A 25,754-nucleotide genomic window follows, 5' to 3' on the forward strand; every position below is an offset into this window, starting at 1 on the left:
TGTACTCGTTTGTCTCTCCTAAAAACACAATTTCCTTTTCAAAAATGTAAGTTCAGCGCTCTCCACTAAGAATCGCTTCAGGTATGCTCTATCTATGCCACTGTCTTACAGCCAGTTTGACCCATGTTCAGCTGTAGCCACTAGTTTCAGTGATAAACAGACATACTGTGAAAAAGTAGTTGCCCCCCTTCTGATTTCTTAGTTTTTTCTGACGTTTACAGATTTAAGATCAAACACTAAATATTAGACAAAGAGATCCTGAGTAAATACAAAAATGCAGTTTTTAAATTGACAATTTCATTTATTAAGTGAGATAAATTTCCTCCCCAGGGATGTGAAACACTCACAGTAATGCAGATAAATGGAGTAAAATCCTTATGAAAAAAAGATCAAGGTTTTCTAATGATCCTTACATGAGAGTGAAAATTAATCAGCAGTCGGTGGTCACGTGATGTTTAGATACAAATAAGAGGCTTGCAGACAAACAGGGTTAGATTAGAAGAAATCTGCAAACACGTTTTCTAATTATACCCACCAGGATTAACCAGCTATAAATAAACTGTCTTATTTCAGCACGATGCACATGGATCACTGATTTTCCCTTCAAACTTCTCTGGCTTCAATCCTAGAACATTATATGATATAAACTATGTACTCAAGTGCATATTAGTTTTCACATTTCTACATGTGAGAGATTAATGGTGTATTAGGCAACTCAGCACATGAAACCACCACACCTTATAGTCCCCCTCACATAAATCAGACCTATAATTCTCCTGGTTAGAGAAACTGTATTTTGTAATGAAGAACTGCTGCTTACAATGAAACTCGTCTTTAATCAAGAAATTCATGTATATTTCAATTTTAACATTAATGTTCTGGACAAAAGACAGTACTGCACTGCATTCAGCAATGGAAATCTACACTTGTACTTCGCCCTGTGCCGTGAGACAATGGCGGCGGCGTTTCATAGAGATACGATTATAACTGTCTCCGGTCACCCATTATGCAGCTGAGGTAAGGAAAGCCTGTGGAAAAGCCACAGCACCTTTTAAAGTCAGCCTCCTTGAGTGTTACACCGTGCCGGAATAAAATTACTTCCATATGGGCGCTGCAAGTATTTACTGTTTGGACAGCATACGTACAGTGATCAAGGGAGTTCCTCCATAAAGCTGCGTATTAAAAAGGTTGTGGGGGGTTTACAGAAGTAAAGACAAAATGATGGTTGGACAGGTTTGTTTCTTTATGGAAGTATAAACTTCTGCAGTTATGTTATAGCTTGTTTGAAAACACAGTGAAGGCTTTAAATGTGAGGACACAGGAAACACATGCTTTCAATATATCACTCCGTGTTTAATTGTATGTGAATTAAATATTTCTGATAAACATTTTTGCTATAGCATGTGTAACAATATCTACAGCATACATTTCAGATTACTCTGTGAATAAACCCTTTCAAATGGGGACATTACAGATTATGTCAATTTTTATAGTGCAACTACAAGTGTATATCTGAACTAAATTTCCATATCAGTTCATGTAATATAACAAAAGCATCTCTTTCACATATACACAGAAGTGTTTTTAAAACATTAGTTCCATCAGGGGGATGTAGTGGATATGTCACACGTTGTACACAAACCTATAAAGCTATTCCAACATATATATAAAAAAAAAAAAAAAAAGAGCCGAGTGGAAATATTCAAGGCACTTAGAATTATACAACAAATGAATTTACAGACAAACAGAACTAAATACAAGTTAACCAAGCTGTGACGTTTCATACAGTTGGGAGCCAGGACAGATCAGGTGAGCTAAAAGGCATATTTCTGTGTTATAATAGTAAAAACAACATCCTAGCAAACATTGCGTGTTGCCATTCATCCATAAAGTGCATCACATGACCTGTTCCAGGCCTAGTTTGAGACAAGTCAACATCCCCCGTAGCCATTATATCCTTCGTAGTCATCATGAAAGAGTGAAAACAACAGCTGCTCAGCACACTCGACCACATATGAAACGTCTGCCTCTCAAGTGCTCTTAAGTGTAAAAATATGGCTTTAGTGGACGATTTAATGAATAACAGTCTTGATGCAGATAAAGAGCCAACAAAGCTAAACTGTGAGTTTATTAGTTGCCTGTGGCATTCACTTCTTCCTCAAATACCAGCCCGATGGTTTTGCATCCTAACAAGCTTTGAAGGCTTTGAAACGATGACTACGTTGGTCTTGTTTTCCCTCTTTTTCCAGCCCGTCAGGTCTTAAACATTAGGATTTTTCAGGTAAAAGAATAGCACCGCTGTATACTTGAGGAGCTTTCACCTCTTTGTGTCTTTCACCCAAATTATATAGTTATAATTATGCTCCTGAGTATCTCACCTGGTCGATAGTTTTATCAGCTGGGATTTTGAGACATCTGAAATAAAAATTCTGTCGAGGTTTCCTAGGATGCCCCAAAACATGACTAACGTGACTATTGCTGTAACTGCAATGCCAGTAGAAAAAACCCAAAACAATCGACAACGTCCTACGTGGATTATCAAAATACGAAGAAGTAGCTGTTAGATCTGATATCTTAAAATCCACAGCAGCTAAAACCAAATCCTCATTCCTACATATGTGAGCAAAAATGCCATTCTTGTCCTTTAATCACACCACAGTAGGCCTTGAAAAAAAAAAAAAAAAGGAAATCCAGAAGAAGTGCCAGGAGAGGTCTGGTGTAAAGATTTGTGAAATGACCTTCACCTGGAAAATTAATGCCTTCAAATGTTTATGCATATATGCAGGAATGTTTCTTGGTAACGACACGATTAGTATACATGTCGACCTTTACATTCCTTGGCTTTGACACAGTATGGTACAGACTAAATGCCCCCATCAGGACATGATTTATGACACATGGCACTAAAACAGGGTGGAATGTAGCTTTTAGATGCACCGGAAAGTGGAGACACAATGGCAATTTTCAAGACGGAAGGACCGTCTACCACAATAACAGTAAATGGCAGTACACTGCAATGAGATGAAGTACCTGCAGACCAATCGTTACCAATCCTCTGTCAAACACACCTGTTACCTGCTTATCCTGAGTCAGACTTTTATTTGAACGGCCACACGGGGGTGTCGTTTCCCTGGTTTATAAAGAGGGCCTCTCATAACAACTAAGATACCATAAGGCAAAGGACTGCAGCGAAAACTATTGAGATTATAATTCAGATTTCATATAGATTGTCACAATTGTGAAATTCGCCCTTTTCTCCTTTTTCTTTTTTTGGTCAAAAATTCAGACTTTGGCTTTGGGCTCTAACTGATGAGGTCTTGTGGATACACACTGGGTTCAAAAGTGAATCATCAGGACCAAGAAATCCAAACACACTGTCAGACAGATCCATTTAGTCCAAAGTCCCAACAAGGTGTTCAACATCTTCTGTAGGTGCCGGATAAAATTTCCCATGGTTTGTTGCTTTTAGTATACAACCATTCTCTTTTAAGTCCAGATCTTGAGGTATCATCCAACTCCATGACTGGACAATGAAACATCACTTACCCTCTGACAGGCAGTAAGATGAGATGTGAAAGGACGTGGTAAAGGCAAAGTACAAATAAGAACACAAGAAAAACTAAAAAACAAACAACCCAAACAAACATGTGGACTAATGCTGCAGTGAGGAGGAGGAAAAGAAGGCAGGGAGAACAAAAAGAGATGGCGAGGAAGACCCGGGTTTATTGTTAGTGTTCTGAGTTCTTGTGGTAGAGCTGAGTGACCTGGATGACGGGAGGAGAGAGGCTGAGCGACGGACCGCACCAACAGGCAGAGGATCGCACAGGCTGCACCTCACACCTGCCACTGGAGAGAGGGAAGTCAGAGCAGAAGAAATACACTGAGCACGTGACAGAAGGTAACGGGACGAGAGAACATCAGGCAACACAAAGACAGACAGACAGAGATCCAAAGAGGAAATGCAGATGCGAGAGACTAGAATAGCTCAAAGTGTGAGGCATTGATGTGGGGAGACCGAGACATCAAGTTATTGATGCCGCAGCACCAGAATACTGCACGTACAGGTCCCCTGAGAACACAGCGAGACAGGCTTGCTATCCAACTCTATATAGCATCTGTTAAAACACAAGTGATAACAGATAAGGGCATCAGGACTGTTTACATCCCGTCTACATCCTCAAACATCACGTGCACTCACAAAGCATTATATACAGTAGTACTTTTATAGAAGCTGTCAATCCAACAGACGAGAATAGGAAGAAAGAAAAACCTGCACTCCCTCAAATCCAAACACCTACAATGGTCATGTAATGAACATACATCACCACGTGAAAAAGAGGCACAAACACCATTTGTTAGTCATATGTGATGCAGGAGTGCAGTGCAGCACAGACAGAAGAGAGGACAGGACGTTGGAGTACAACAAATACACACCACAGCTGGGGCAAAATCAATTTCAGGTCACTTGCTTTAAAACTAGACTATTTTTAAACACATCCTTTAACTCAAATAGTTGTCCCTTAAAAAGCATAATCCTGTGACAGGTTTAAATCAATATGTGGTTTGTTAAGACCGGACTTTGATCAGGAGACATTTTTCTGAACTAGTTTTACTGAAAGTGAAATCACCCCAACCCGGAGAAACATCCCGACTCCGAGCACTTTAAAGACAGGTTTGTTTATTTTTCAAATAAATCTTAATACAGCACTTACATGTAATGTGTGCAGCTCCGGGGAACACGGGAATTAAATGCACATTTACTATGTGAGCGCTGCACTTAGACCGACTTGAAAGCAATCTGAACCCATCCTTAAACACGCCAACATCATTAAACATGACATCTTTACTGTGCAGTTAGCAGTGGGATGCATGTTATTGGCAAGAAGAACAGAGTGGGGGGAGGAAACAGTATGCCACAGTGTTAGCCTGCTGAGCTGCAATTGAAAGTACCTCACATGTTATGGGGCTCTTTATTTTCACATTGGGGCAGCACTGCTGTGAAATATGAGAGTGAAAAACAAGTGAAAACATATTTTAAAAAAAGAAAAGGAGAAAGTGGAACAAGGTTTAGAATATTAATGATAATTATCTTCTCCTTAAACCAGAAACATCTTCACAGACATGCATACGCTATTTTTTTTTATTACCATAACTACTTTACACACTAGTGTGTGCCGTCTTTATGACTCTCGTGTGGGTCTGAAACTCATCACTGAAACGTTGACATTTGTATTTCTTGATTTCAAAATACCAGAAACATAACAACAGCCAGTATTTGGTGAATAAGGTCCAATCCTGGAATAAAAAACAACATCTGGGCAGTGATGAGAACCACAGTTCAAACCCACAACGCCCATTGTAGTGAGAAAACAGTGCAAACACCAGAGCCGATTTCAGTATTCATTCCCAGCAACTGAACAACTTCCTTTCTGCGTGATGTTGATTTTTATTTTTCGTGTTTCTTTAAAAGTGTAAACATCACTCCTTTTTGAGCATAAACATTGTGTAGATTTAGAGATATTCATGACAACTTGATGTTTTTTGTCTATTTACATGTTCGAAGTTTAACTCTTCTACTGACAGTAAAGAACATTTTTTAAATTCTGATATTACAACGGTTTTCTACTTGCTTAAAAATGTGAAAACCTTTTCCATGAGGAGGAAAGATACACTGAACCTTGCACTCTGTGAGTCTTACTCCTATGAGATCAGTAAATACTGTCATTTAATTAAATTAGGTTGTAGAGGATGAAGTAAGAGAGGTGCACACTCTTCAGGGCCTATAAATCAAGTTCTCTGCTGTGCAAACCGTTTTCACCCTAATCAGTCGCAGAAAACTGCACGTCCTCAGATAAGACAAATTCTACTTTCCCACTGCTTTACCTCTTGGTAAATGGTCACATTTTAATAATGAGCTTTTTTACTACATTAACTGCAGTTGTAAATCCAACACATCATTTATTCATTTGGCTTCAGGGCTTCCAGCAGTTTATGAGCCGTGATGGCTTTAACTTTCCTGATGGTCTTATGTGGGGTTTTATTAACTCCAGATTATCACGAAAGACAAAAAATATGCACGTTTTGTGCAAGACGGACAAAATCAAATGGACTGAACTGCCTTGCAAGAAAGCCTGTTAACCTTACGAGAATGCTCCTTAAGGTGGTTTAAATTCACAAATGAACCTTGCCCCTCGACCTTTGATCCACTTTTAAAATAAATGGAAAATCTGCTTTAACTTCGATGTTGTGGCAGCATAAACAGATATAATTCTGTGGAAATCATATGAACTTTGGTTGGTGTCAGGAGCACATTAGAGGAGTAGTAGATCAAACCTACTCCTTGTTTTATCGTTGCCATTTGTGGTTTATGAGAGCGTCTCTTACCCGGTGTCTTCAGGGATGTCCTGATCGGCCTCTGCAGCAGATGACTCCACATCTGCACTGCTCTCACTGCCCTGAGCTGACAGTCGACATGGAGACTCTGGACTAACACACTCATCGCTGCAACAGAGATTCACACACACATCCAAAAGGTCATTCTCCTCTCACTTGTGAGACTTTTGTGAATCTCTCTAAGGATGCATACGGTTGTGTTTATCTACTGACTTGATATGCTTTTCCAGTAGTAGGATGGCTTGCTCCCTCTCCTCCAGTCTCCTCTTTAGGGAGGCAATCTCCTTTTGCTTCTCTAGCAGCTCCTTCTGAAGACGATAGTTGCTCTCCTCCAGAGTCTCACAGAACGCCTAGAAGGAGGGGAAAATGAGGAGCAGAAAATATTTACAGCTTTACATGGTCAAAATACCATATAGATAACAACAATGGGGTTTTCTTCAGAAGTTCGTGAACTGAAAAGGCCCAGCGGGCTGTGAGGTCTGTGCCAAAAGCTTCAGCATGCATTTGATGCAAATGGAGAATTTTGTGTTACGTTACTGATCCTCGTCCTATTTTGTAGCCAGCATCCTTCCAGTTTCACGTTTTTGGCTAACAGAGTGACTGAAGCAGAATATTTCAACCCCCATATTTAACAGTGGACAGCACATTATTTTCATCAAATGCAGCTTTGTTTAGTGGCCAAAGAGCTCAGTTTGAACCTCATCTGTCCACAGCAGTTGTTTCCAAAACAACCTGACGTTCTCGAACTTCCAAGGCAGGGCCAGGATATTGGGCAGGAATTCATTTTTCAATTTAGAGACTTGATCATTTTAAAAAAAAAAAAAATGTAAAGATATTATAGAGATGGACCAATCTGATATTACGTATCGGTATCGGTCCGATACTGACCTAAATTACTGGATTGGATATCGGAGAGAAATAAGAAATGTAATCCGATCCATTAAATATCAGGAAAGCACCTCACAAAACTTGCGACATGGCGTAACTCGGCTCATAACCTTAGCACGTCGGAGCAGTGTGCTCACGTGATAGAGCAGCTGTGGCGTGCGAGACCTCTCAGCGGTCTGGTTGAGCATTTGTAGCCTCGCTACCAAACCGGCATTTCATCTCCGAGAAAGTTATCCCAGAGAGAAGTAAAGCAAGTGTGTAAGTTCATCTCTGAATGTTTGTAAAGCATTCCAGCATTAAGCTTAACAACTGATATATGGAGCGACTGCCTCTCCCTCCCTCTCCTGCTGCTACTTCATCAATGAAACTGATTAATGATCAGCTGATCGGCTTTTCTGTCGCGAGTCTGTCTCTCTTGTTTGTTTTTGGCCCACTTTGCATCAGAAAGAGGAAACCAGCAGCTGAACAACAGCAGCACGTTTAAGCTTGATAATCTGTTGTTAGAATTTATTTAATATTACTTTCTACACCAGGATCTTTTCCTACGTAGCTGACGGCTGGTAACTGTGCAGGGGCGGATATGGCAAAGTTTAGCCAGGGGGGCCGATAGGGCATGAACAGGGGAAAGGGGGCACAAAGACATCCTTTTCTTTCTTATTCTCATTTAAAATGTCTAGCTTTTAATAAATAATTATCTGAATCTTACACCCAAAGTTTTAATCTGATGTAAAATGTATAGAAGTCCATGACTGTATATAGTAACTGTTAAGTCTAATATACCCTAGTAAGCTTTACTACTTTTTCCTTTGGGAAGGTACCATCTGTGCAGTCTGCAATTCTGTTGAAGAAAGATGTTGAATCTATTTAATTATTGAGGAAAAATAATTGACTTCTGTGCATTTTTTTGTGCATTGAATTAAAGTTGATTGCATCGATTAAGCATCACGAGGTGGAGGGTGGGGGGTGGTTCCCTATTTTTTTTTGCTGGGAGTTTGCAACCCTATTAGTTAGGTTGCTTAATATTTCCACTAAGTACTCTTTAAAATACCAGAATAGGGAGGATAGACTAGGTTTAAGTTTATTAGATTGATCAGTATTGCTGAACTATCAAATATTTTGGGTGCAGTGTATTTATTTTTTTATTTTTAAACATACAGGTATAACAGAATAGCTTTAGTGTTTTGTTTTTTTTAAACTTGAGTTTGAACTTATACAAAATGCAGCAAGATATAAAAAAAAAAATAAAAAAAATACACTATATCGGATTCATATCGTATCGGCAGATATCCAAATTTATGATATCGGTATCGGACATAAAAAAAGTGGTATCGTGCCATCTCTAGACTATACACCTCCATGGTTTAGGCACCTGACATCTCACTGCACTGTCTTTTGTAATGAGATTAAGGGTTTCCTTTCCATAACTTTCCATGTTGGCTCTGTTTGCTGCAAAGTCCAAGAACAGTGCTCAGTCTGTTAGCTGCTTTCCGGTTCTTTCATATGAGATTTTCAGTTGCCAGATGTAGTTTTCCTTAATATATTCCTTAATGGCAGGGATAAACAAATTGCAAAACAGCTTTAAAACTAAGAATGCACTGATTCAACTGGGAGGAATCCCGTCCTTCTAAATTTGAATAACACCAGAGGTAATGATTAACTTAAAAGGCAGAGGACAGCTACATGTCCTGTGTCTATCCTGGGACAAGATGTGGAGGAGGAGTAGAAGTACCTGATGCTCAAAAGCTTCAGCATCCAACTTACACATACTCTAAATGCACACTCACCCTGCTCTCCTCCAGACTGTCAAAAGGCCCAGGTGGATCATCGAGACACAGAAACTCTCTCACCGGCAGGCTGTCAAGAACAATAAATGATGTAAGATTAGAAAACAGGTCAGCTCACACTGATATCAGTTATCTTTTTAGCTATGCATGTATTTTCCACATAGCTCTGATGCAGCCAACACAAACTAATAGTTACGGCAAGGTTTGTCTGCAATAATGACCCAGCATGACATAAAATATGGCCCAGTAACATTTTTATTATTAAACATAATAGGCTCATACCAGTTGGCGATGTCCTTGTGTGCAACCAAGTTTTGCAAAAAAGCTTGCAGTCCTAACTGTCTGTCTTCCAGGAAGTTGCTGTCATAGTTGTCTTTGAACCAGCGCTTAGGAGGCAGTGAGAGGCGGAAGCCTGGAAACGTCTCCTTCAGCTGGAACAAATACACACAGACACACACAGTGAATGATTGCCCTTACATTCAGCTACAGGCTGTAAGGGCAAAGACAGTCATGTAAGGGCCGTGTAGACATAATGCAGAGATAAAAGTAATAAAGTTGGTGGCGGGCCAAGAAAAACGCTTCCAGCCCACAAAGCAAACACACTCTTCGTCTAGATTTTGTGCTCGGATCAAACCTGCATCTAAACAAAAGAGCACAGGTCTGCTTTCTGATCTATATACCTTACTAAATAACCAAATCACAGAAATGTCATAATCAAAAATGTCTTTCATAATAGTCTGTCATCAGATTGTCACATTTTTATTTCACGTGCATTCAAGATACAACCATACATCCAAAAACACTTAAAAAAAAACCCAAAAAAAACAAAATTTCAAAATGAGCTTTAAATCTCATGAGCTTTTTTAATCACACAGGTGAAAGTCCAGATTAGTGTTCTGCGCTATGCTGGTGTCATATTACAGACCTCATGCATTTTTGGTGCAACTACACATTTCTTAATGTGGTACTTACCACTGTGTTAAATCCAACATGAATTCTTTCTTGTAGTAAACTTGGCTTCATTCAGCAGAAATGCTTTCCTCACAAACTGCTCCCATGGTCACGGGTGGTGAGACGTACCTCTATTAATAAACCTATTATTCCAGCTTCATTCTGAGCTTAAGCTTTGATAGGATATATGCAAAGTGTTTACATGCAAAACCAGACTGTTTGTAAAATGTTCATAGCTGCATAGTGAGTAGGAGGCTGGAAGAGTTTTACATGAAAACTTGTTGTGTGAGGTTTAATATAGCCTGGACACAATAGGTATGTATACAAGTGTGACTGTCTGAAACATTAGTATACAAATAGAAAGCACATGGGTTTTGCTGTGGTTACGCAAGGTGTTTCCCATACATGTTGCCAGGTTGGTATTTCTGAGGCTAGAAGATTCGACCTGCCTCATTTCTGTCAGCTGTTTATTTACTTTCCGGCTCTTTGAAAAGTTGCACCAAAATGTTGAGGAAAAGCACAGAGTTTTTTAAATGGACTAACAATGAAGTGGAGTTGTTGCTGCGAGTAACACAAAAGTACAAAGTTGCAAAAGCGAGTGAGAATTAAAGAATTTGAAAAAGCTATCTGAATATATCTTTATCTATCTTTAATAGGGCTGTCAAAATTGAGAGCAAACAAAACAACTGCTGTATAATCAGGGGTGCACATAAGTGGTCCGCAGGTGCGCTGTCAAAATAAAAGACGCGAACCAGATAAGTTACAACGTGCGTTTGCGTACATAAGATTTTCTGGAGGAGGACAGACATTTGTTTAGAACTATTTGTTTAATTGGTCACATGACTGCATCATAAGACTAACATGCGTCTCCGTTTTTGCTGTCCACACTGCGATGCGAAAACACCGTTTTGAAATGTATGCTTTTTCGAGAGCGTTTTGAAAACGCTGCGTTTTCCATCAGCGAAAACGCAGCCTCGGTGTGGACGGGAGGCCAAAATGGAGAGAAAACGCTGCATTAGTGTGGACGTAGCCTGAGATCCTCACTGTCACCTAGGACTGCCTACTTTCTTTGGAGCATAGAACGGTTTCTATAAAAGGTTCTGCCTATTGATTTCAAGAAAAATGACAACATGTTGCCAAATGTTTCTGCTGAATAAACATACAACCTCACTGTATCGTGCTAAAGTCCCTCTATTGAAGTCAAAGAGCATTCAACATTTAGGACAAGTCTGGTGATATTTTTGACTGTATGTAGAGAGGTTTAGGAGACATTGTGTTAATATGTGGTCCCAGTGTCAATTTACTCAGAGGGAGGTGGCCTGGGGTGTGTAAACATGTATGCAAACCTGTCTGCTTTCACCATGCGATTAAACTTCACAGTGAAGCGATGCTGACTGAGGTCTGAACCTCAAAATAATGTTTGTGATGAACCACCCTGTACAGAGTCAGTGCTCTATTATACAAACCATACTATACAGATCATGCTAGGTATTTCTGCCTCGTATTTGCTGGTCCCTCTGAAGCGTTCACTCACGGCAGCCAAGTACTCACATCCCTGTAACCTTTCCAAGGTAGAGCTAAAAAATTTAATCCTAACAGAATAATCAAAACACACTTCATACTGACAGATTTCCAAACTGTGATCAGTCTCATTGATACAAACATGTTCTCAATGAGACATCCACTGATGATTACTGTGAGCTGCTTTTAATAGGCTTAAATTCTTCAAACCTTACACCTTTTACATGATTTCTCCATCCATATAGTATTCTCATATAATAGTATGTCTCCTCTGTTAACTGTGATTATATACTCTGAAAACCACAAGAGACCAGAGCTCCTAGTTGGCTCGGGCCCGCTGGCTGTTTGGGAACAGTAGGCTTCTTTGTGTAGCTCGAATCATGTTCACTGAGCATTCAACAACTAAAGAAAGCTTGCTGAAAGCAGAGGGATTGATAGTCGAAACCAGTTGCTTCAGTTGTGGCAGGATTATAATAAGGTTTACCCTCATGTAGTTTTCCAGTTTCGGACAGCTCATTTAATCCCATGCACAGACAACACACCCAAACACACCTTGTCATTGAGTCTTGAGAAGTCAGCGTATCTTCTGAAAACAACCCAGCTCTCATCTAGAGTCTTTCTCACCAGGATCTTATACACCTGCAGTAGAGAAAGCAGATGTTAATAACTGCTCACCATGTTTGCTTTAGTGTTTAGTCACTAATAAATACAGACTAAATGTAGCACAGACAGCGGTTGCCATGCTAACTAATTTTCTGGATTCCTACCGTGAACTTGGCCCTCTCCTCCATGACCTCATACCCCAGCACAGTGGGGGTGATAGGCCTCTCCTCAGCTTGCTGGCTACCACTAGGATCCGATATAGACCGCGGACAGCTCGAGTATTCGACAGATGGTTCCAGAGTCCCGTTCAACTTAGCCCGTGTCACAGGGCTCTGAAGGGGTGGGGGCGTTCGGCTGCGGCCACCCCTGTCCGCACAGCGAGACTGACGTTGGGAATCTAATTCTCCGCATCCGACTCCCCCATGTTCCTCCCCAGCCATCCTGGCGATTGAAGACGAAGACTCTGAGCTGCTGGAGACACTTCCTAGCGATGAAGCTCGCTGCGCCCGTCTCAGCTTGTTGCTACCACGGGACAAGGCTCTGTCCATGGGCACAGGAACAGGCACAAAAGGTGATGCCATCTTCCTGAGTTGTGTACTCCTGCCACACCACCATAGAAGTCAATAAAGCTTTTCACACCAAGCTTGTCTTGGTACAGTAGTGTTGTGTGAGGATGAAGTCTAGCAGCAATGCTGAGCCTGAAGGGCTGACATTGAAGACTCTATAGAAAAACAACAACAACAACAAGCGTTATTAGGTGTAACATTATATGGAGGATCATTACACTGCCTCTAAATAATCTGTATTTAAAACCTAATCTACTTAATTCGCCCTGAGTCTACATAAATGTGGCACAATCTGTCAAGTACCTCACAAATCCAGGGCACATGAATTATTGACACGAGCCCCATATGATTTATAATTTATGAATTTGTGTATTATGTGTAAAATTCATTACGGTAAAAGCCTGTAAAGATTAGATTCACATGTCAACTTGAATGAAACAGAGCTGCATGTTGGTTTTGATGAAAGAGAGAGGCCAGAGAAATCAGCAGCTACCTGTCTATTTTGTTCGTGTTAATTCAGCTTCAGAGCTGCTCAGAAACCAGTCAATCCACTCCATAGGAGTACAAATGAAGAGCGTTTGAGAATACTACTGACGTACTCGTAATGGGAATATACGCTGTAAAAATATAGCGATTATAAATAAAATCTGGCAGGCAAAAGTGGGGAAAAAAATAACTCAGCAGCAGAAAGAGGATGGAAGGATAGATGTAAGAAGTAAACACAATGAGACATGTCATTTATGGCTCTCACTAATTGACAAGGTCCTGCTGCTATTTTGGTGAAACACGGCGAAAACGCTGGGACCGCAGCCAGCGTTACAACAAAACACGGGCTTTCTAATGTAATTGCCCTGCTTCGTAAACATAAATGCCATTTTTAGACCAAGTCGCTAACGATATAGCTACCCTCTATGTTATTTTAGCAAGCAAGCTAACCGCATTCACTACGATTCACGACGTCCTTTCTGAGCTCTGAGAACTTCATTAACAAAACATGGTCGTGTAATAGTGTTAACCCGCCTTTCAATTTAGGGAACTACTATCAGAAAACCACAAGAGTACAGTTTATAAAACGTTACCGTTCTCACCGTCAAAGTTAGCTACACTTTAACATGAGCTAACACTAGTTAGTTTCACTACAATACAAAGTACGCTAACAACAATTTTACTGATATAATAGCTGTTTACAACAACAATTGAATGCCGAATGCAGCAAGAATTACCAATACTGCGTCGGATATCTGTTTTTATTCTCCTGGTAGCATTTTTCCCAATAATAAACAAACCAACAGTTAAACAGCCCGGTTTTAAACCGTGTTTGGTGCGTCCCCCATCCCACTGAAAGAACCGGGCATGTATCACATTACATTCAGGTTAGCTAGCGAGCTAAGACGGAGAGCATGTGTGGGCAAAGCTAAGATGACCCCGAGTGAAAAGGTCTTTCGCTTACCGTAGGAGTCCAGATATCCTTCTCTGTCCGAAAATATGTTTACTACAGACATAGAGCCAAATGTGTAGTTGCCCCGTTGCTGTTTACCCGCCGCCGTATCTCCTCCCTCTGTGTTTTCATGTTAGCATGCTGGAACTCTGACCACAATGACGGCAGTACCTTTGCATAACCAGTAGAGTGCGCAGGAACACGCTTAATACTATATAGAAAATGTAATTCCTCAGCAAAAAAGTAGACACAAGACATACAGGGATTTGAAACAGGTACTGTCAGAAAACACACACAGACACACACACACAAAGGTTTTAGGCAGGTAGGAAAAATGCTGTAAACAAGGAATGCTTTGTGTTAATCATTTATTTTCATCAATCAACAAAATGCAGTGAATGAACAAACGAGAAATCTAAATCAGCTCAATATTTGGTGTGACCAACCTTTGCCTTCGAAACAGTATCAGTTCTTCTAGGTACACTTGCACACATCTTTTGAAGGAACTCGGCTGGTAGGTTGTTCCAAACGTCCTGCAGAACTAACCACAAATCTTCCGTAGATGTAGGCTTCCTCACATCCTTCTGTCTCTTCATGTAATCCCAGACACACTTGATGATGTTAAGATCAGGGCTCTGTGGGGGCCAGACCAGTACTTGTTCTTCTTCTTTACACTGAGGATAGTTCTTAATGGCTTTGGCTGTATGTTAGGGTCATTGTCCTGCTGCAGAATACATTTTGGACCAATAAACAATCATTTATATTTCTGAAAGCATTCTCCCTCCCTCCCTCCCTCCCCCTCCGTGTGTGTGTGTGTGTGTGTGTCAATAATTTAAACCTGTGAAGAATCATTCCATAGAAATACCTGATTCCTGGAACGAGCTGAATGACCACATGGCTGGTTTTTCAATGTCATTGAACGTGCCACATAGGTTGACACAGAGAATGAACTCTCCAAATCCACTTTGACTTATCATGTAGCAAAATCACACACACGCCACACAGACACACACATGCACACACACAAACTTATTTTTCTAAAGCTTGCACCATAACAGATTATGTTATGCAAATCAGTGTGGTTGGTTATGGGTAAGGATGTTTTTGAATTCTGAAATAAATCAGAGTACTGTGGTGAATAACCACAAAGACATTTTGCACTTTGTCATTTTTGTCATCATGTAGTAGAGTGAGAAAAAAAATGTGTGCAAATATGGTTTAGAATACATCAAACATTATCCAAATATTTTCAGTGTAAATGGACAAAAGAGTCCTTTCAAATGGCACCTACTGGAGCGCTTCCAGTCTTTCTTCTTCTTCTTTTTTGGATCAGTCATTCTGTGATTAATTTAAACGAGGAAAATTTTAAAGAGCTTCCCTTTCAATGTCTTCTTTAGTAATGATCTCTTTGTATGATTGGTCATCACGCACCTACCCACCAGACAGACTCCTGCATGTGGAAAATGTGACTCATTTGCACAGCATCTCAAACACACCTCACATATAAACATCGTAAACAAAGAACAATTTGTATGGAGCTGCTTCTAAAGATTATTAAATAAACTATCAACTATTACTTGCACTTTGTCTTCTTCTTAGCATCCATTTATCCATCCATCCCTTTTCTGTATGAGTTTTTTCTTTTCAGGGTAACTTGAGGAAACAGGTCCAAGACACACCCATTGGCACTAGATGTGCACCCATCAGGGTGGGTGCATGTTTCACTAATGGGTGTGAGCTCTTAATCATTTCTCAAGCTGAAGCCACCTACATGAACCTGGGTGTGTCAGAGAAGGCTTAAAAACTGCGTCATTTAACTGAAACAGTCTGGATCATTCCTTGAGTCAGAGGAACATTTTATGTCAGTAAGTAGAGGATGTCAATCATTGTTACTGGAGCGTGAGGATAAGAAAGGTAACAGAGAAAGGTAACGGTCAGACTTTACGCGACTAACAGCTCTTCTTTCATACCTTCTGATACAGTTTATCGGGATCAACAGAGATTTAAAGGTAAGTGAAGAGATCATGAGGAAAATAAGTTTTGTCCAAAGTCATTGACAAAAACTTTGGGAATGGTGCAAATTTTGTGTTTCATACATGTTCCATTTTTATTCAGCTTATTCTCTACATGTTTCTGATGGAGAATCATAAACATTTCATAAGTTTCTTTTATTGGGAAACAAATCAAATGTGACCCTTCTTATCTTCTGAAATTCTTCCTGGCACAAGCGTCTGGGCTAGATCCTGACTGATGAGGACCCATCCCTGCCTCATCACTGCACTTTTAAGGATTGATCATAGATTATAGATCAGACTAAGATCTAAAGAGTTTCCTGGATCCAAAATATTAATTTGATTATCTTCAAGCTGCATTGTTATCACTTTGCCTTTTGCATCATCACACTGGAAAACACACAGATTGCCACCAAATTGCTCCTGGATTGTTGGTTTTTGAGGACATTCCTTAAACAGATCACAATCAGGCAGGAATTTGCCCAGAAGCTAAAAGTCAGGATACCAGAAAGAAATGCAGAATTTATAAAGAAGTGTCTGTTCTTTCAATGCTGTGCATACATTTGCTGTAAGTCTTTGAACTTTATTAAAAGCTTGATTGTTTCTTACTATATAAAAAATAGTGGCAGAAAAAAGTGGCAACCTGTATCAACACGTTGATATATGACATCAGTTTAATATTTATTTATTTATTTATTTTTAGATACAATGGCATCATCAGTCCCTGTATCCAAAGCTAGCACTGCCTTCTCTCTGGCTATGCTCAAAACGTTGAGTGAGGAGGACAGCACTGGAAACATCTTCTACTCTGGTCTCAGCGTCTCTGCAGCCCTCGCCATGCTGATGCTGGGGGCGAGGGGCAGCACAGCCACACAGATGTCAGAGGTAGAATATGCACATGTTGTGAAATACATACATGTTGTGGCACCCATTGGGATCAGAGCGTCTGCTTTCAAATATTATGGGAAGTGTGTGTGAATCTGTCTCATCAAGATAAAAAGAGGAAGGTGTGGTTTCAGGTGTTCGGGTAACTGAGTGCACAGTACAGTGATGTATGAAGGATTTAAAGGAGAGTAAAAGCAGGTTATTTTGTATTGAAAGGAGATAATAATAGGAGATCACAAATATATTTTAATACATTTTTATAATGGGGATAATGGGAAGGTTTGAGGAGGGTTTCTAGTGGAATTTTTTTAACCCAGCAGGCAGAGTGGGGTGTGACAGGAGAAAGTGTCTGTGCAGGCATTCATTACTCACTTGGTTTCCCAGTGTCAGCAAAACAGGTAGGGAATGCTTGTGTTGGCTGAGGTTCAGGAAAGGAATAACGAATTCCACTGCACTGTGAAGCATGACATCAAACAGGAGACTTTGAATTTCAGTCAGGACAAGTTCCCGATTAGCTACTGGAATTAGACAAGAACAAGCCCAGGCAGGCTTTTTTTCCCCTGTTAGTGTTTGCGACTTAAACACAAGTTGATATGGACAAAAAAATTGACAAACATAAAATATAATTGTTAACTTCTCAACCAAAGTTGTTAAACTATAATACATTTTCAACCTTTATGTTTTTTACTGTGTAAATGACAAAAATGATCAGCCTTTACCCTGCCCTGCTTTACACTACGTCCCATTTTTAAGCTCAACATTCTTGTTTGAATATTTTAATATTATCTGTAGTTCCATCCCACTTGTCAGATTTAGACCTAGCATTGCACAAATTTGATGAACTAATAAAATATATTGTACTGAATAAACAACTCAGCATTATAAGGTAAATGAGTTTCAACCATTTCAACAAGTTTACTTATCTTAATGAATTAAGCTCATTCTATTTTGCCTAGGTTGCTGTTTTAGTTCAGTGTTTCTTAGATCTCTTTGTTTCATCACCCTCTCTGTTTGAGTCTCCCTCCTCGGTTTGTCATGTTGAGTCTGCGTGTCTTAACTTGTCGTGTTTCTTGTCTGCATGTCCTGTGTTGTCAAGTTCGTGTCATATCTCCATCCTGTTATGTTTCCTGTTTTATTTTGAAGAGATCGGGTGTCCCATGTTCATTGTGTTCAGTTTCACTTCCCGTGTGGCATCATTATATTCATTCTAATCAGCTGTTTCCCCGTGTGTTTCCGCTTCCCCTGATCACCTCCTGTGTGCACTTAATGGCTGTATCCCAATTCAGGGTCTGCAGCCTTAAAGTACGCAGCCTCAACGATCCTCAAGGGCCTTGTACTTAAAGACCGCTAAGGCCGGAAGTGCGAGGCTTGTGAAATGGGACGGTCTAGCCTCCGTTGCGCTGCCCAGGTTGCCTAGCAACCATGATACTAACAGCTGGAAACGTATCATGTTTTAATGTTCTTCGTTATTAAACATTTGCACATAAATAAGTGACATAATATTCAGTACTTAAAGTTTACTCTTCGGCCGCCCCTCATCCGCCGTTTTTTTTGGCAAAATTATCCACACCCACCGCCGCGCTATGCATTCTGGGATATGTTGGGCCACGAAGTCTACACCGCCACATCCTTAAAATTCAGGGAAATGAAGGACGCATTTGAGGGCCGCAATTCGAGCAGCCTTCGAATTGGGACAGCCTTTGTCGCGTCGCGGTGACGTAATCGGCCTTAAAATGCGGCCTTTAAGGCTGCAGACCCTGAATTGGGATACAGCCAATCTGTGCGCTTTCATGCCTCATCCACTTTTAAAGGTTTTTCATGTTTATTTTCTCCACGTCACATTTTTTTATGTTTAGGATATTTTGTGTTTTCTTTCTAGTTTTCCCCGGTTCAGGTTATTGTTTAGCTTTGAATTGATTTCGCCTTTTTATTTTTGTACTGCTTAATCAGCCATAATAAATGGCGCTTTTTCTGTTAGAATCAAGTTTTGTTTTTGCGTGTCTGCATTTGGATTCTCCTCCTCACTCCACACAGTCAGCTTCCGCCCAACTGTGACAATAATATATAATGTTCCACATAGAGAAACAATACATATTTTTACAGCCTTGTACTCCTTAGTAACATTTAAAGGCAGAGGTTTTACTCGTAATGGTGTATTTCTACTGCACAGTGCTGCTATTTACTGAAGAAGTGAACTGTAATTCAATTCAATTCAATTTTATTTATATAGCGCCAAATCACAACAAAAGTCGCCTCAAGGCGCTTCATAGATACAGAGAAAAACCCAACAATCATATGACCCCCTATGAGCAAGCACTTTGGCGACAGTGGGAAGGAAAAACTCCCTTTTAACAGGAAGAAACCTCCGGCAGAACCAGGCTCAGGGAGGGGCGGGACCATCTGCTGCGACCGGTTGGGGTGAGAGAAGGAAGACAGGATAAAAGACATGCTGTGGAAGAGAGACAGAGGTTAATAACAGATATGATTCAATGCAGAGAGGTCTATTAATACATAGTGAGTGAGAAAGGAGACTGGAAAGGAAAAACTCAATGCATCATGGGAATCCCCGGCAGCCTACGTCTATTGCAGCATAACTAAGGGAGGATTCAGGGTCACCTGCTCCAGCCCTAACTATATGCTTTAGCAAAAAGGAAAGTTTTAAGCCTAATTTTGAAAGTAGAGATAGTTTCTGTCTCCTGAATCCAAACTGGAAGCTGGTTCCACAGAAGAGGGGCCTGAAAACTGAAGGCTCTCCCTCCCATTCTACTTTTAAATACTCTAGGAACAACAAGTAGGCCTGCAGAGCGAGAGCGAAGTGCTCTAATAGGGTGATATGGTACTATACGACTCCAAGGTTCCTCACAGCGTTACTGGAGGCCAAGGTAACGCCATCCAGAGTAAGGATCTGGTTAGATACCATATTTCTAAGATTTTCAGGGCCGAGTACAATAACCTCAGTTTGATCTGAATTAAGAAGCAGAAAGTTAGCGGCCATCCAGGTCTTTATGTCTTTAAGACATTCCTGCAGTTTAACTCATTGGTGTGTGTTATCTGGCTTCATGGACAGATAGAGCTGGGTGTCATCTGCATAGCAGTGAAAATGTATGCTATGTCTTCTAATGATGCTGCCTAAGGGAAGCATGTATAATGTAAACAGAATTGGTCCTAGCACTGAACCCTGTGGAACTCCATAATTAACCTCAGTGTGTGAAGAGGACTCTCCATTTACATGTACAAATTGGAGTCTATTAGATAGATATGACACAAACCAAACTGTACACTGGTAAACTGTTACAATATTGGTCCGTGCAACCAACAAAAGAAACAAAGCCCCCCCCCCCCCCCCCCCAAAAACAAACAAACAAAATAAAACAAACAAACAAACAAAACTGCTGATGGTTATACAGGAGTATGGATTACAGAATGATTACATCAATCATGTCATTTCACTACATATCTGGCAAACAGATCATGATTTGTGTACAAAGGCTGGTTTTGCTCCTATCAGTATTATATGTGGAATATAAGTAGATATTGAAAGTGCAAATAAAAGCAGATGATCTTTACCAAAGCAAGGGGAAAATTTGTGGCTTTAATAACAGTAGTAGTTAATATTTTACCACAGAATAAAGCCCAGAAACCCAATATTACAATAATAAGCTATTATGGTGATTCAGCTAAACCATTTAGACAAAGCTTCACAGTTCAAATGGAAAGAAACTAAAAACTGTTGCAAAATAAACCAGAGAGTTTCTCAAGACAAGAAATGGGATATTCTTCAATGGCCAAGTCTGTGATCACATGATCTTAATCTAGTAGAGATGGCTTTTAAGTTCCTGAAGACACTCATAGGGCTTGTTAAATATGTGTCAACGTCCAGTACAATACTGTATGAATATAATAATGTATTTCTACCTGAGAGTTTTTGGTTTGGTGCAGAATATGTACATGCATGGCTTCTAGGCTGCCGAATACTTTCATTACCATATATAACATAGAGGAGAGGTGAAATGTGTGTCCATAACCCTCCATATTTATTTAACCTTAAATTTGAGACTTTTTGTCATGTGGATTTATTTTTTTATTTCCAAAAGGGAAGCAGGTCACCACAGAATGTCTGCTCAAACATATTTATATCCAAATAACATGTGTAATGCATGCATGCATTCACATATTCACACACAAACAAACTATGAAAATGTCAACAGTGATTCCTCCCTCACAGGTCCTCGGCTTTACTGAGGTTGAAAAAATAAAGCCGGCAGAAGAGAAACCGACACAAACGCAGTCAGAAACGTCGTCGTCGCTACAGACGCCAATGCAGACACGGATGCAGACACGGATGCAGACGCGGACGCAGATGCAGACGCAGATTCAGCAGCAAACCAGACTGCCAGGCTACCTGCGCAAGGTGGTAACAAAGCGAATAACTGTTATCTGACAGGGAAATTCAAGGTTTTAGCTCCAGAGTATCTCACACCAAACTTCCCACCACATATATCCAACACATAGCTAACACCTTAAAACAGAATTAGTAGAAAGCAGATTTATGCAGCAGGTGAAAAGTTCAGTGTCAACAAAAGCGTAACATCATACATGTTCTAAATGTTTAACATATTTGAGCGTTTGTTGCGTCTGTTTGTCTTTTTTCTGTATTCTTTCCAAAAGATGCAGGAGGCCTTGTAAATACAGATTACTACTGAGCACTTCAGTTCCTTAAGACTTTGAATCCAATCATTCAGTGGATGTTAGTTATGAGAAAGCTATTACCAAATGAAAACAAACTAACATTGATACATTCAAAAAGGCCAATGCAGAGTTATGTTAGCCATATTAGCTGTCTTTCATCTGTCTTTTGTTCATCGTGGCTTTATAACACGTAAGTCTTCTCTGGCTGTTCACAGTGTCTGAAACCCCAGACCGATGAGGACGATGTCCACGGCAAGTTTGCCAAACTACTAACTGATCTGAACAAGGCTGATGCTCCATACTCCCTCAGTCTTGCCAACAGACTTTACGGGGATCGGTCCTACACGTTTCTCGAGGTGTGAGAGGAAACCTGTTGTTACTTAGACTTACAATAAATGACTAACCTGTGCAGTGAGCCCTGTTATAAGTCATGAGACCAAAGCTGTGCACGTTTCTCCCTGCTCCCTGGATTTTCACTTACACAAAGTTTAGGACAGTAATGCTAATTTAATACCGTTAATACTGTTTGGCTACATCTAGTCAGTAGTAGTGGTAGTACAAGTTCACTGTATTTACTGGAAACATTTCACAAGAATATGTTCTATGATAAAAAACAGACAAGTCTTCATAAAACACGGCAATAAAATAGAAACATTTGTATTAAAAATAAATAACACAAAAACAGTAAAACTGAAAAAATAGAACTAAACAGATAAAACAAAAATTAAATATAATCATTTTACAGTTTTATTTATTTACAGTTCATAACAAGAGACAAGGCACCATTTCTCTCCTTTGTGTTCCAGTCATCACAGCAGATTAAACTTTTAAAATATTTGCAAATAGTATAAAGAAATATATAAAGAAGTAAAACAGTAATTTATTAATACTTAGAAATACTAAAATGTACATTTGTCAGCAAAAACTGCTGCCATCTGAACCGAAACGTTACAAACCAGCTTACCCACAATCTGTGTATTTTTCTATGCTGGCTACTTAAATTGGCATCCAACAAGCTATTTGCTTTAATCTTTTATTAGACAAAGGCTGACTGGTTAGTTCAAGCTTCAACTGCATCCAAAGGACTGAAAATGTTTTAACACAGTGACTGAACTTGATTGAAGTCTCCGTAGTTTGTTGAATCTGTTTCGAGTGACTTATTTTCACAATTCCAGGAATTTTTAAAAGGCACCAAAAAGCATTACAACGCTGAGCTCGAGTCTGTGGACTTCAAAGGAAATGCAGAGGAGGCCAGGGTCCACATCAACAGCTGGGTGGAGAAGCAGACACAAGGTAAGCATAATGTAACTTTAAATGATCTCCACTGTAAATCCTTGGGGATCAGTTGTGTTGTGTTCAGTTGAGACATTATTACCGGATTGTCCACCGTCCACATTATTTTCTGTTTCCAGTTCTTCCAGTCTAATTTCTATTCAGTATTAAGCAGCATTATCTCTGGGTTTTACTGTTTGGTTTCATGCTATTAATAAAACCATCACAGCAGTATGTTGCTGTAAATAGCAGGCCAATTCTTCTATTCTTATTATATTATGTGATGGGTACTTCTACTTTGATCACTTGTGTCTTTAACATATTTTTATTTTTCAGGCCCATTTAGGATTGGCTGCTATTGATTCTATATCTTTATATTATCTTAAGTGCAGCAGGAAATTCATTCATTGTTTTTATAAAAGCGCGATACAAATACAGGCCATTTATAAATCTACCATCTATAATAATAGGATACAAGGACTTTGCATGAGGGTTATAGGACTGTGGTGCCACCTGCTGGAAATGAGACAATCTTAATCCCAGTTGAAAGAAGACATTATTTTTGTAGGAGCCATTTTTGGGTTGATACCTTATGTTGCCGCTAGAGGTAACCTTTTTAAGTTTTTTCTTTTTTTTTAAAACTTTATTTAACAAACAATGAGTATACAACATACGAACAGATGAAGTATACAAAACAACAGAACATGAACACAAAAAGCCAAGGCTAAAAGAAAAAGGTAACAATTATAAGAATACACGCAAAAATTCACATACATATATTGTTTTGAGAGCCTTTGTGTTGGTGGAGTCTGATATTGATTGTATGTACATTTCCACATCCTTAAAATAATGACAGAAATATGGTGTTTTGTTAGTAAACTTACATTTATGGATAAAAAATGTAGCTAAAAGTATTAACAAATTTATCATAAGAAAACATTTCTCATACTTCTTGGGGAACTTAAACAAACAGAATAAAACATTTTCCCATCGTAAAGAAAACTCCCTTAAAATATGGACAATAACAAACCTGCTAAATTCCTTCCAGAATCTCTGTGTAAAAGAACAGTACCAAAAAAGATGTGTCACAGTTTCTGGATGATCCCCACAGAAAGTACAATTAGTATTTATGTCCCTTTTAAATTTTACCATGTAGTGACTGGCTGGATAACATTTATGTAGAATTTTAAATGAGACTTCTTCACCTTATTACAATCAAATAGTTATGGGGGACCATCCAGACGTGTCTCCACTTGATATCTGGAACATATCGGTTCCAAAAGATGTTATATATGGGAGAGAGACGATATCTTCTGGAATAAACTACGTATTCTCTTATTGCTGTTACAAATTCCGTGAAAAGCAGATTTTCTCTATTGGTGACTCAGCTGGATCAGGGAGAGTGACTGAGGCAGATAGGAGCTGTCAGTGTTTTTTATATACATTAAAGTCCCTGAGGGTGTGGCACCAAGCACCACTGAGGATTCCACCTTTAAGTTTCCTGTATGGTAGGTTTATGTAAGGTATTTAAGGTGGACGCACGTAATCAGCGTCAGGTGTGTTGTTAACATAGAAGGCAAAACGTTTTGTGACCGCTGCGCTTTTATCTTAAAATGTTTGGAACAAAGACCAAAAAGGACAAGAATAATAGCGGAGTTATGGGACTGTTTAATTAATTCATGCATACCAGAAGCATCGCGTCACCCCCGCTAACAACCACCTCAGTGGCTTCAAGCCTACGCTTGAATTTTTGTTTTTTGTTCCCTGTTATACTGATCATAAAGCTTTTTCCCCCCTTTTTTAAAATAAAAACCATCTTGCTGTTGCCCTGTTTTCTGATTTTATAGCTGAAGATGTTGTACAGTAACTAGTGCATCTTTGGTAATAGTTAATAGTTTTCATAAATTCTTTTTACCAGATAAAATCAAGGACTTGCTAAGCCAGGATGCAGTGGGTAGCCTGACGAAGCTGGTTCTCGTGAATGCCATTTACTTCAAGGGCAGCTGGAACACGCAGTTTAAGGAGGAGAAGACTGCTGATGCGCAGTTTCGACTGAACAAGGTAACAGTGCAGAAAGGCAGCATAGGATGGTGCAGTTATACTTTGATCTGTCATACTACAAACGAGCTGTGGACTTTGCTGAATGAGAACATAAAGCCTGGAGCTCTGAGGGGATAAAATCGTGCTTTTAGGACGATCACTGTCCACTTTATGCAGTTATGCAATGAGTTTATTATTCATGTAATATCCAATAAGTGCTCAAATAAATCTCAAACAACAGCACATCACAACTTCGGCTAACAAGAACAAATTGTGTTGTGACGTGTGCTCTACATCCAAATCCACTCAATGGCTGGAATAAAACCATGACAGAACTTTTTGAGATCATTTTGAGACTAAACACAAAAAACATTTCTCTTGTCTCCCCTATTTTTCAGAACGACACTAAGCCGGTGAAGATGATGCAGCAGAAAAGTAAATTTCCTTTTGCGACCATTCCTGAGGCCAACTGCAAGGTAACATCCATCACTTTCAGCTTATTACAGGATTTCACCAGCATGATCTAAAACTTGTCTTTTACAAATATCAGCCTAAATTTCTAGATTAGGAAGTCAGATCATCTTTGATGGAGTAATAAATAAAAACAATGTTTCTGGACAGATTCTTGAGATGCCGTTATAAAGGAAATGACCTCAGCATGCTCATATTCCTGCCTAATGACATAGAAGATGATACCACAGGCTTGGAAAAG

At 39.6% G+C, this 25,754-nt stretch overlaps 2 protein-coding genes across 10 annotated transcripts; one reads left to right on the forward strand and one right to left on the reverse strand.

Annotated features, from left to right (window-relative positions):
• Positions 1 to 1,219: 1,219 nt before the first annotated feature.
• Positions 1,220 to 14,319, reverse strand: snx16 (sorting nexin 16). Of its 9 annotated transcripts, none has more exons than XR_005694202.1 (9): positions 14,157 to 14,319; positions 12,305 to 12,861; positions 12,090 to 12,176; positions 9,348 to 9,496; positions 9,066 to 9,135; positions 6,607 to 6,743; positions 6,385 to 6,501; positions 4,713 to 4,992; positions 3,734 to 3,846 (listed from the first exon to the last, which is right to left on the reverse strand). XR_005694202.1 is itself a non-coding variant. In XM_040018748.1 (9 exons), the coding sequence occupies exons 2-8, from the start codon at positions 12,719 to 12,721 to the stop codon at positions 4,977 to 4,979; spliced, it is 993 nt and encodes a 330-aa protein (XP_039874682.1). In that variant the 5' UTR covers positions 12,722 to 12,861; positions 14,157 to 14,319; the 3' UTR covers positions 3,734 to 3,846; positions 4,956 to 4,976. The 9 variants fall into 9 exon arrangements, 7 of the variants coding, with proteins under 7 accessions (XP_039874676.1, XP_039874678.1, XP_039874677.1 ...); XR_005694201.1 differs by having other exon boundaries at positions 4,713 to 4,995; XM_040018748.1 differs by having other exon boundaries at positions 4,956 to 4,992.
• Positions 14,320 to 15,951: 1,632 nt separating this feature from the next.
• LOC120725736 (leukocyte elastase inhibitor-like) lies at positions 15,952 to 25,738 on the forward strand. Its single transcript, XM_040018750.1, has 8 exons — positions 15,952 to 16,058; positions 16,860 to 17,041; positions 21,267 to 21,452; positions 21,946 to 22,086; positions 22,906 to 23,023; positions 24,921 to 25,063; positions 25,441 to 25,518; positions 25,664 to 25,738. Exons 1-8 carry the CDS (start codon positions 16,004 to 16,006, stop codon positions 25,682 to 25,684), a joined length of 924 nt encoding a protein of 307 aa, XP_039874684.1. The 5' UTR covers positions 15,952 to 16,003; the 3' UTR covers positions 25,685 to 25,738.
• Positions 25,739 to 25,754: the final 16 nt, after the last annotated feature.

The sequence above is a fragment of the Simochromis diagramma genome, unplaced genomic scaffold (genome assembly GCF_900408965.1).
Source record: "Simochromis diagramma unplaced genomic scaffold, fSimDia1.1 OVJJ01000717.1, whole genome shotgun sequence".
Taxonomy (NCBI): Eukaryota; Metazoa; Chordata; class Actinopteri; order Cichliformes; family Cichlidae; genus Simochromis; species Simochromis diagramma.

What these genes read in the sequence shown, in the direction of transcription:
- snx16 (XM_040018742.1), bottom strand. Translation starts at nt 12,721, where the DNA reads ATGGCATCACCTTTTGTGCCTGTTCCTGTGCCCATGGACAGAGCCTTG. An exon ending in TCTCAAGACTCAATGACAAG is followed by an intron (nt 9,497 to 12,089) that starts GTGTGTTTGGGT and finishes TATTTGTTCCAG; the next exon opens with CTGAAGGAGACGTTTCCAGG. An exon ending in ACAGTCTGGAGGAGAGCAGG is followed by an intron (nt 6,744 to 9,065) that starts GTGAGTGTGCAT and finishes CCCTCCTTCTAG; the next exon opens with GCGTTCTGTGAGACTCTGGA.
- LOC120725736 (XM_040018750.1), top strand. Translation starts at nt 16,004, where the DNA reads ATGTCAGTAAGTAGAGGATGTCAATCATTGTTACTGGAGCGTGAGGAT. An exon ending in GGTGGAGAAGCAGACACAAG is followed by an intron (nt 23,024 to 24,920) that starts GTAAGCATAATG and finishes TCTTTTTACCAG; the next exon opens with ATAAAATCAAGGACTTGCTA. An exon ending in TTCCTGAGGCCAACTGCAAG is followed by an intron (nt 25,519 to 25,663) that starts GTAACATCCATC and finishes GTTTCTGGACAG; the next exon opens with ATTCTTGAGATGCCGTTATA.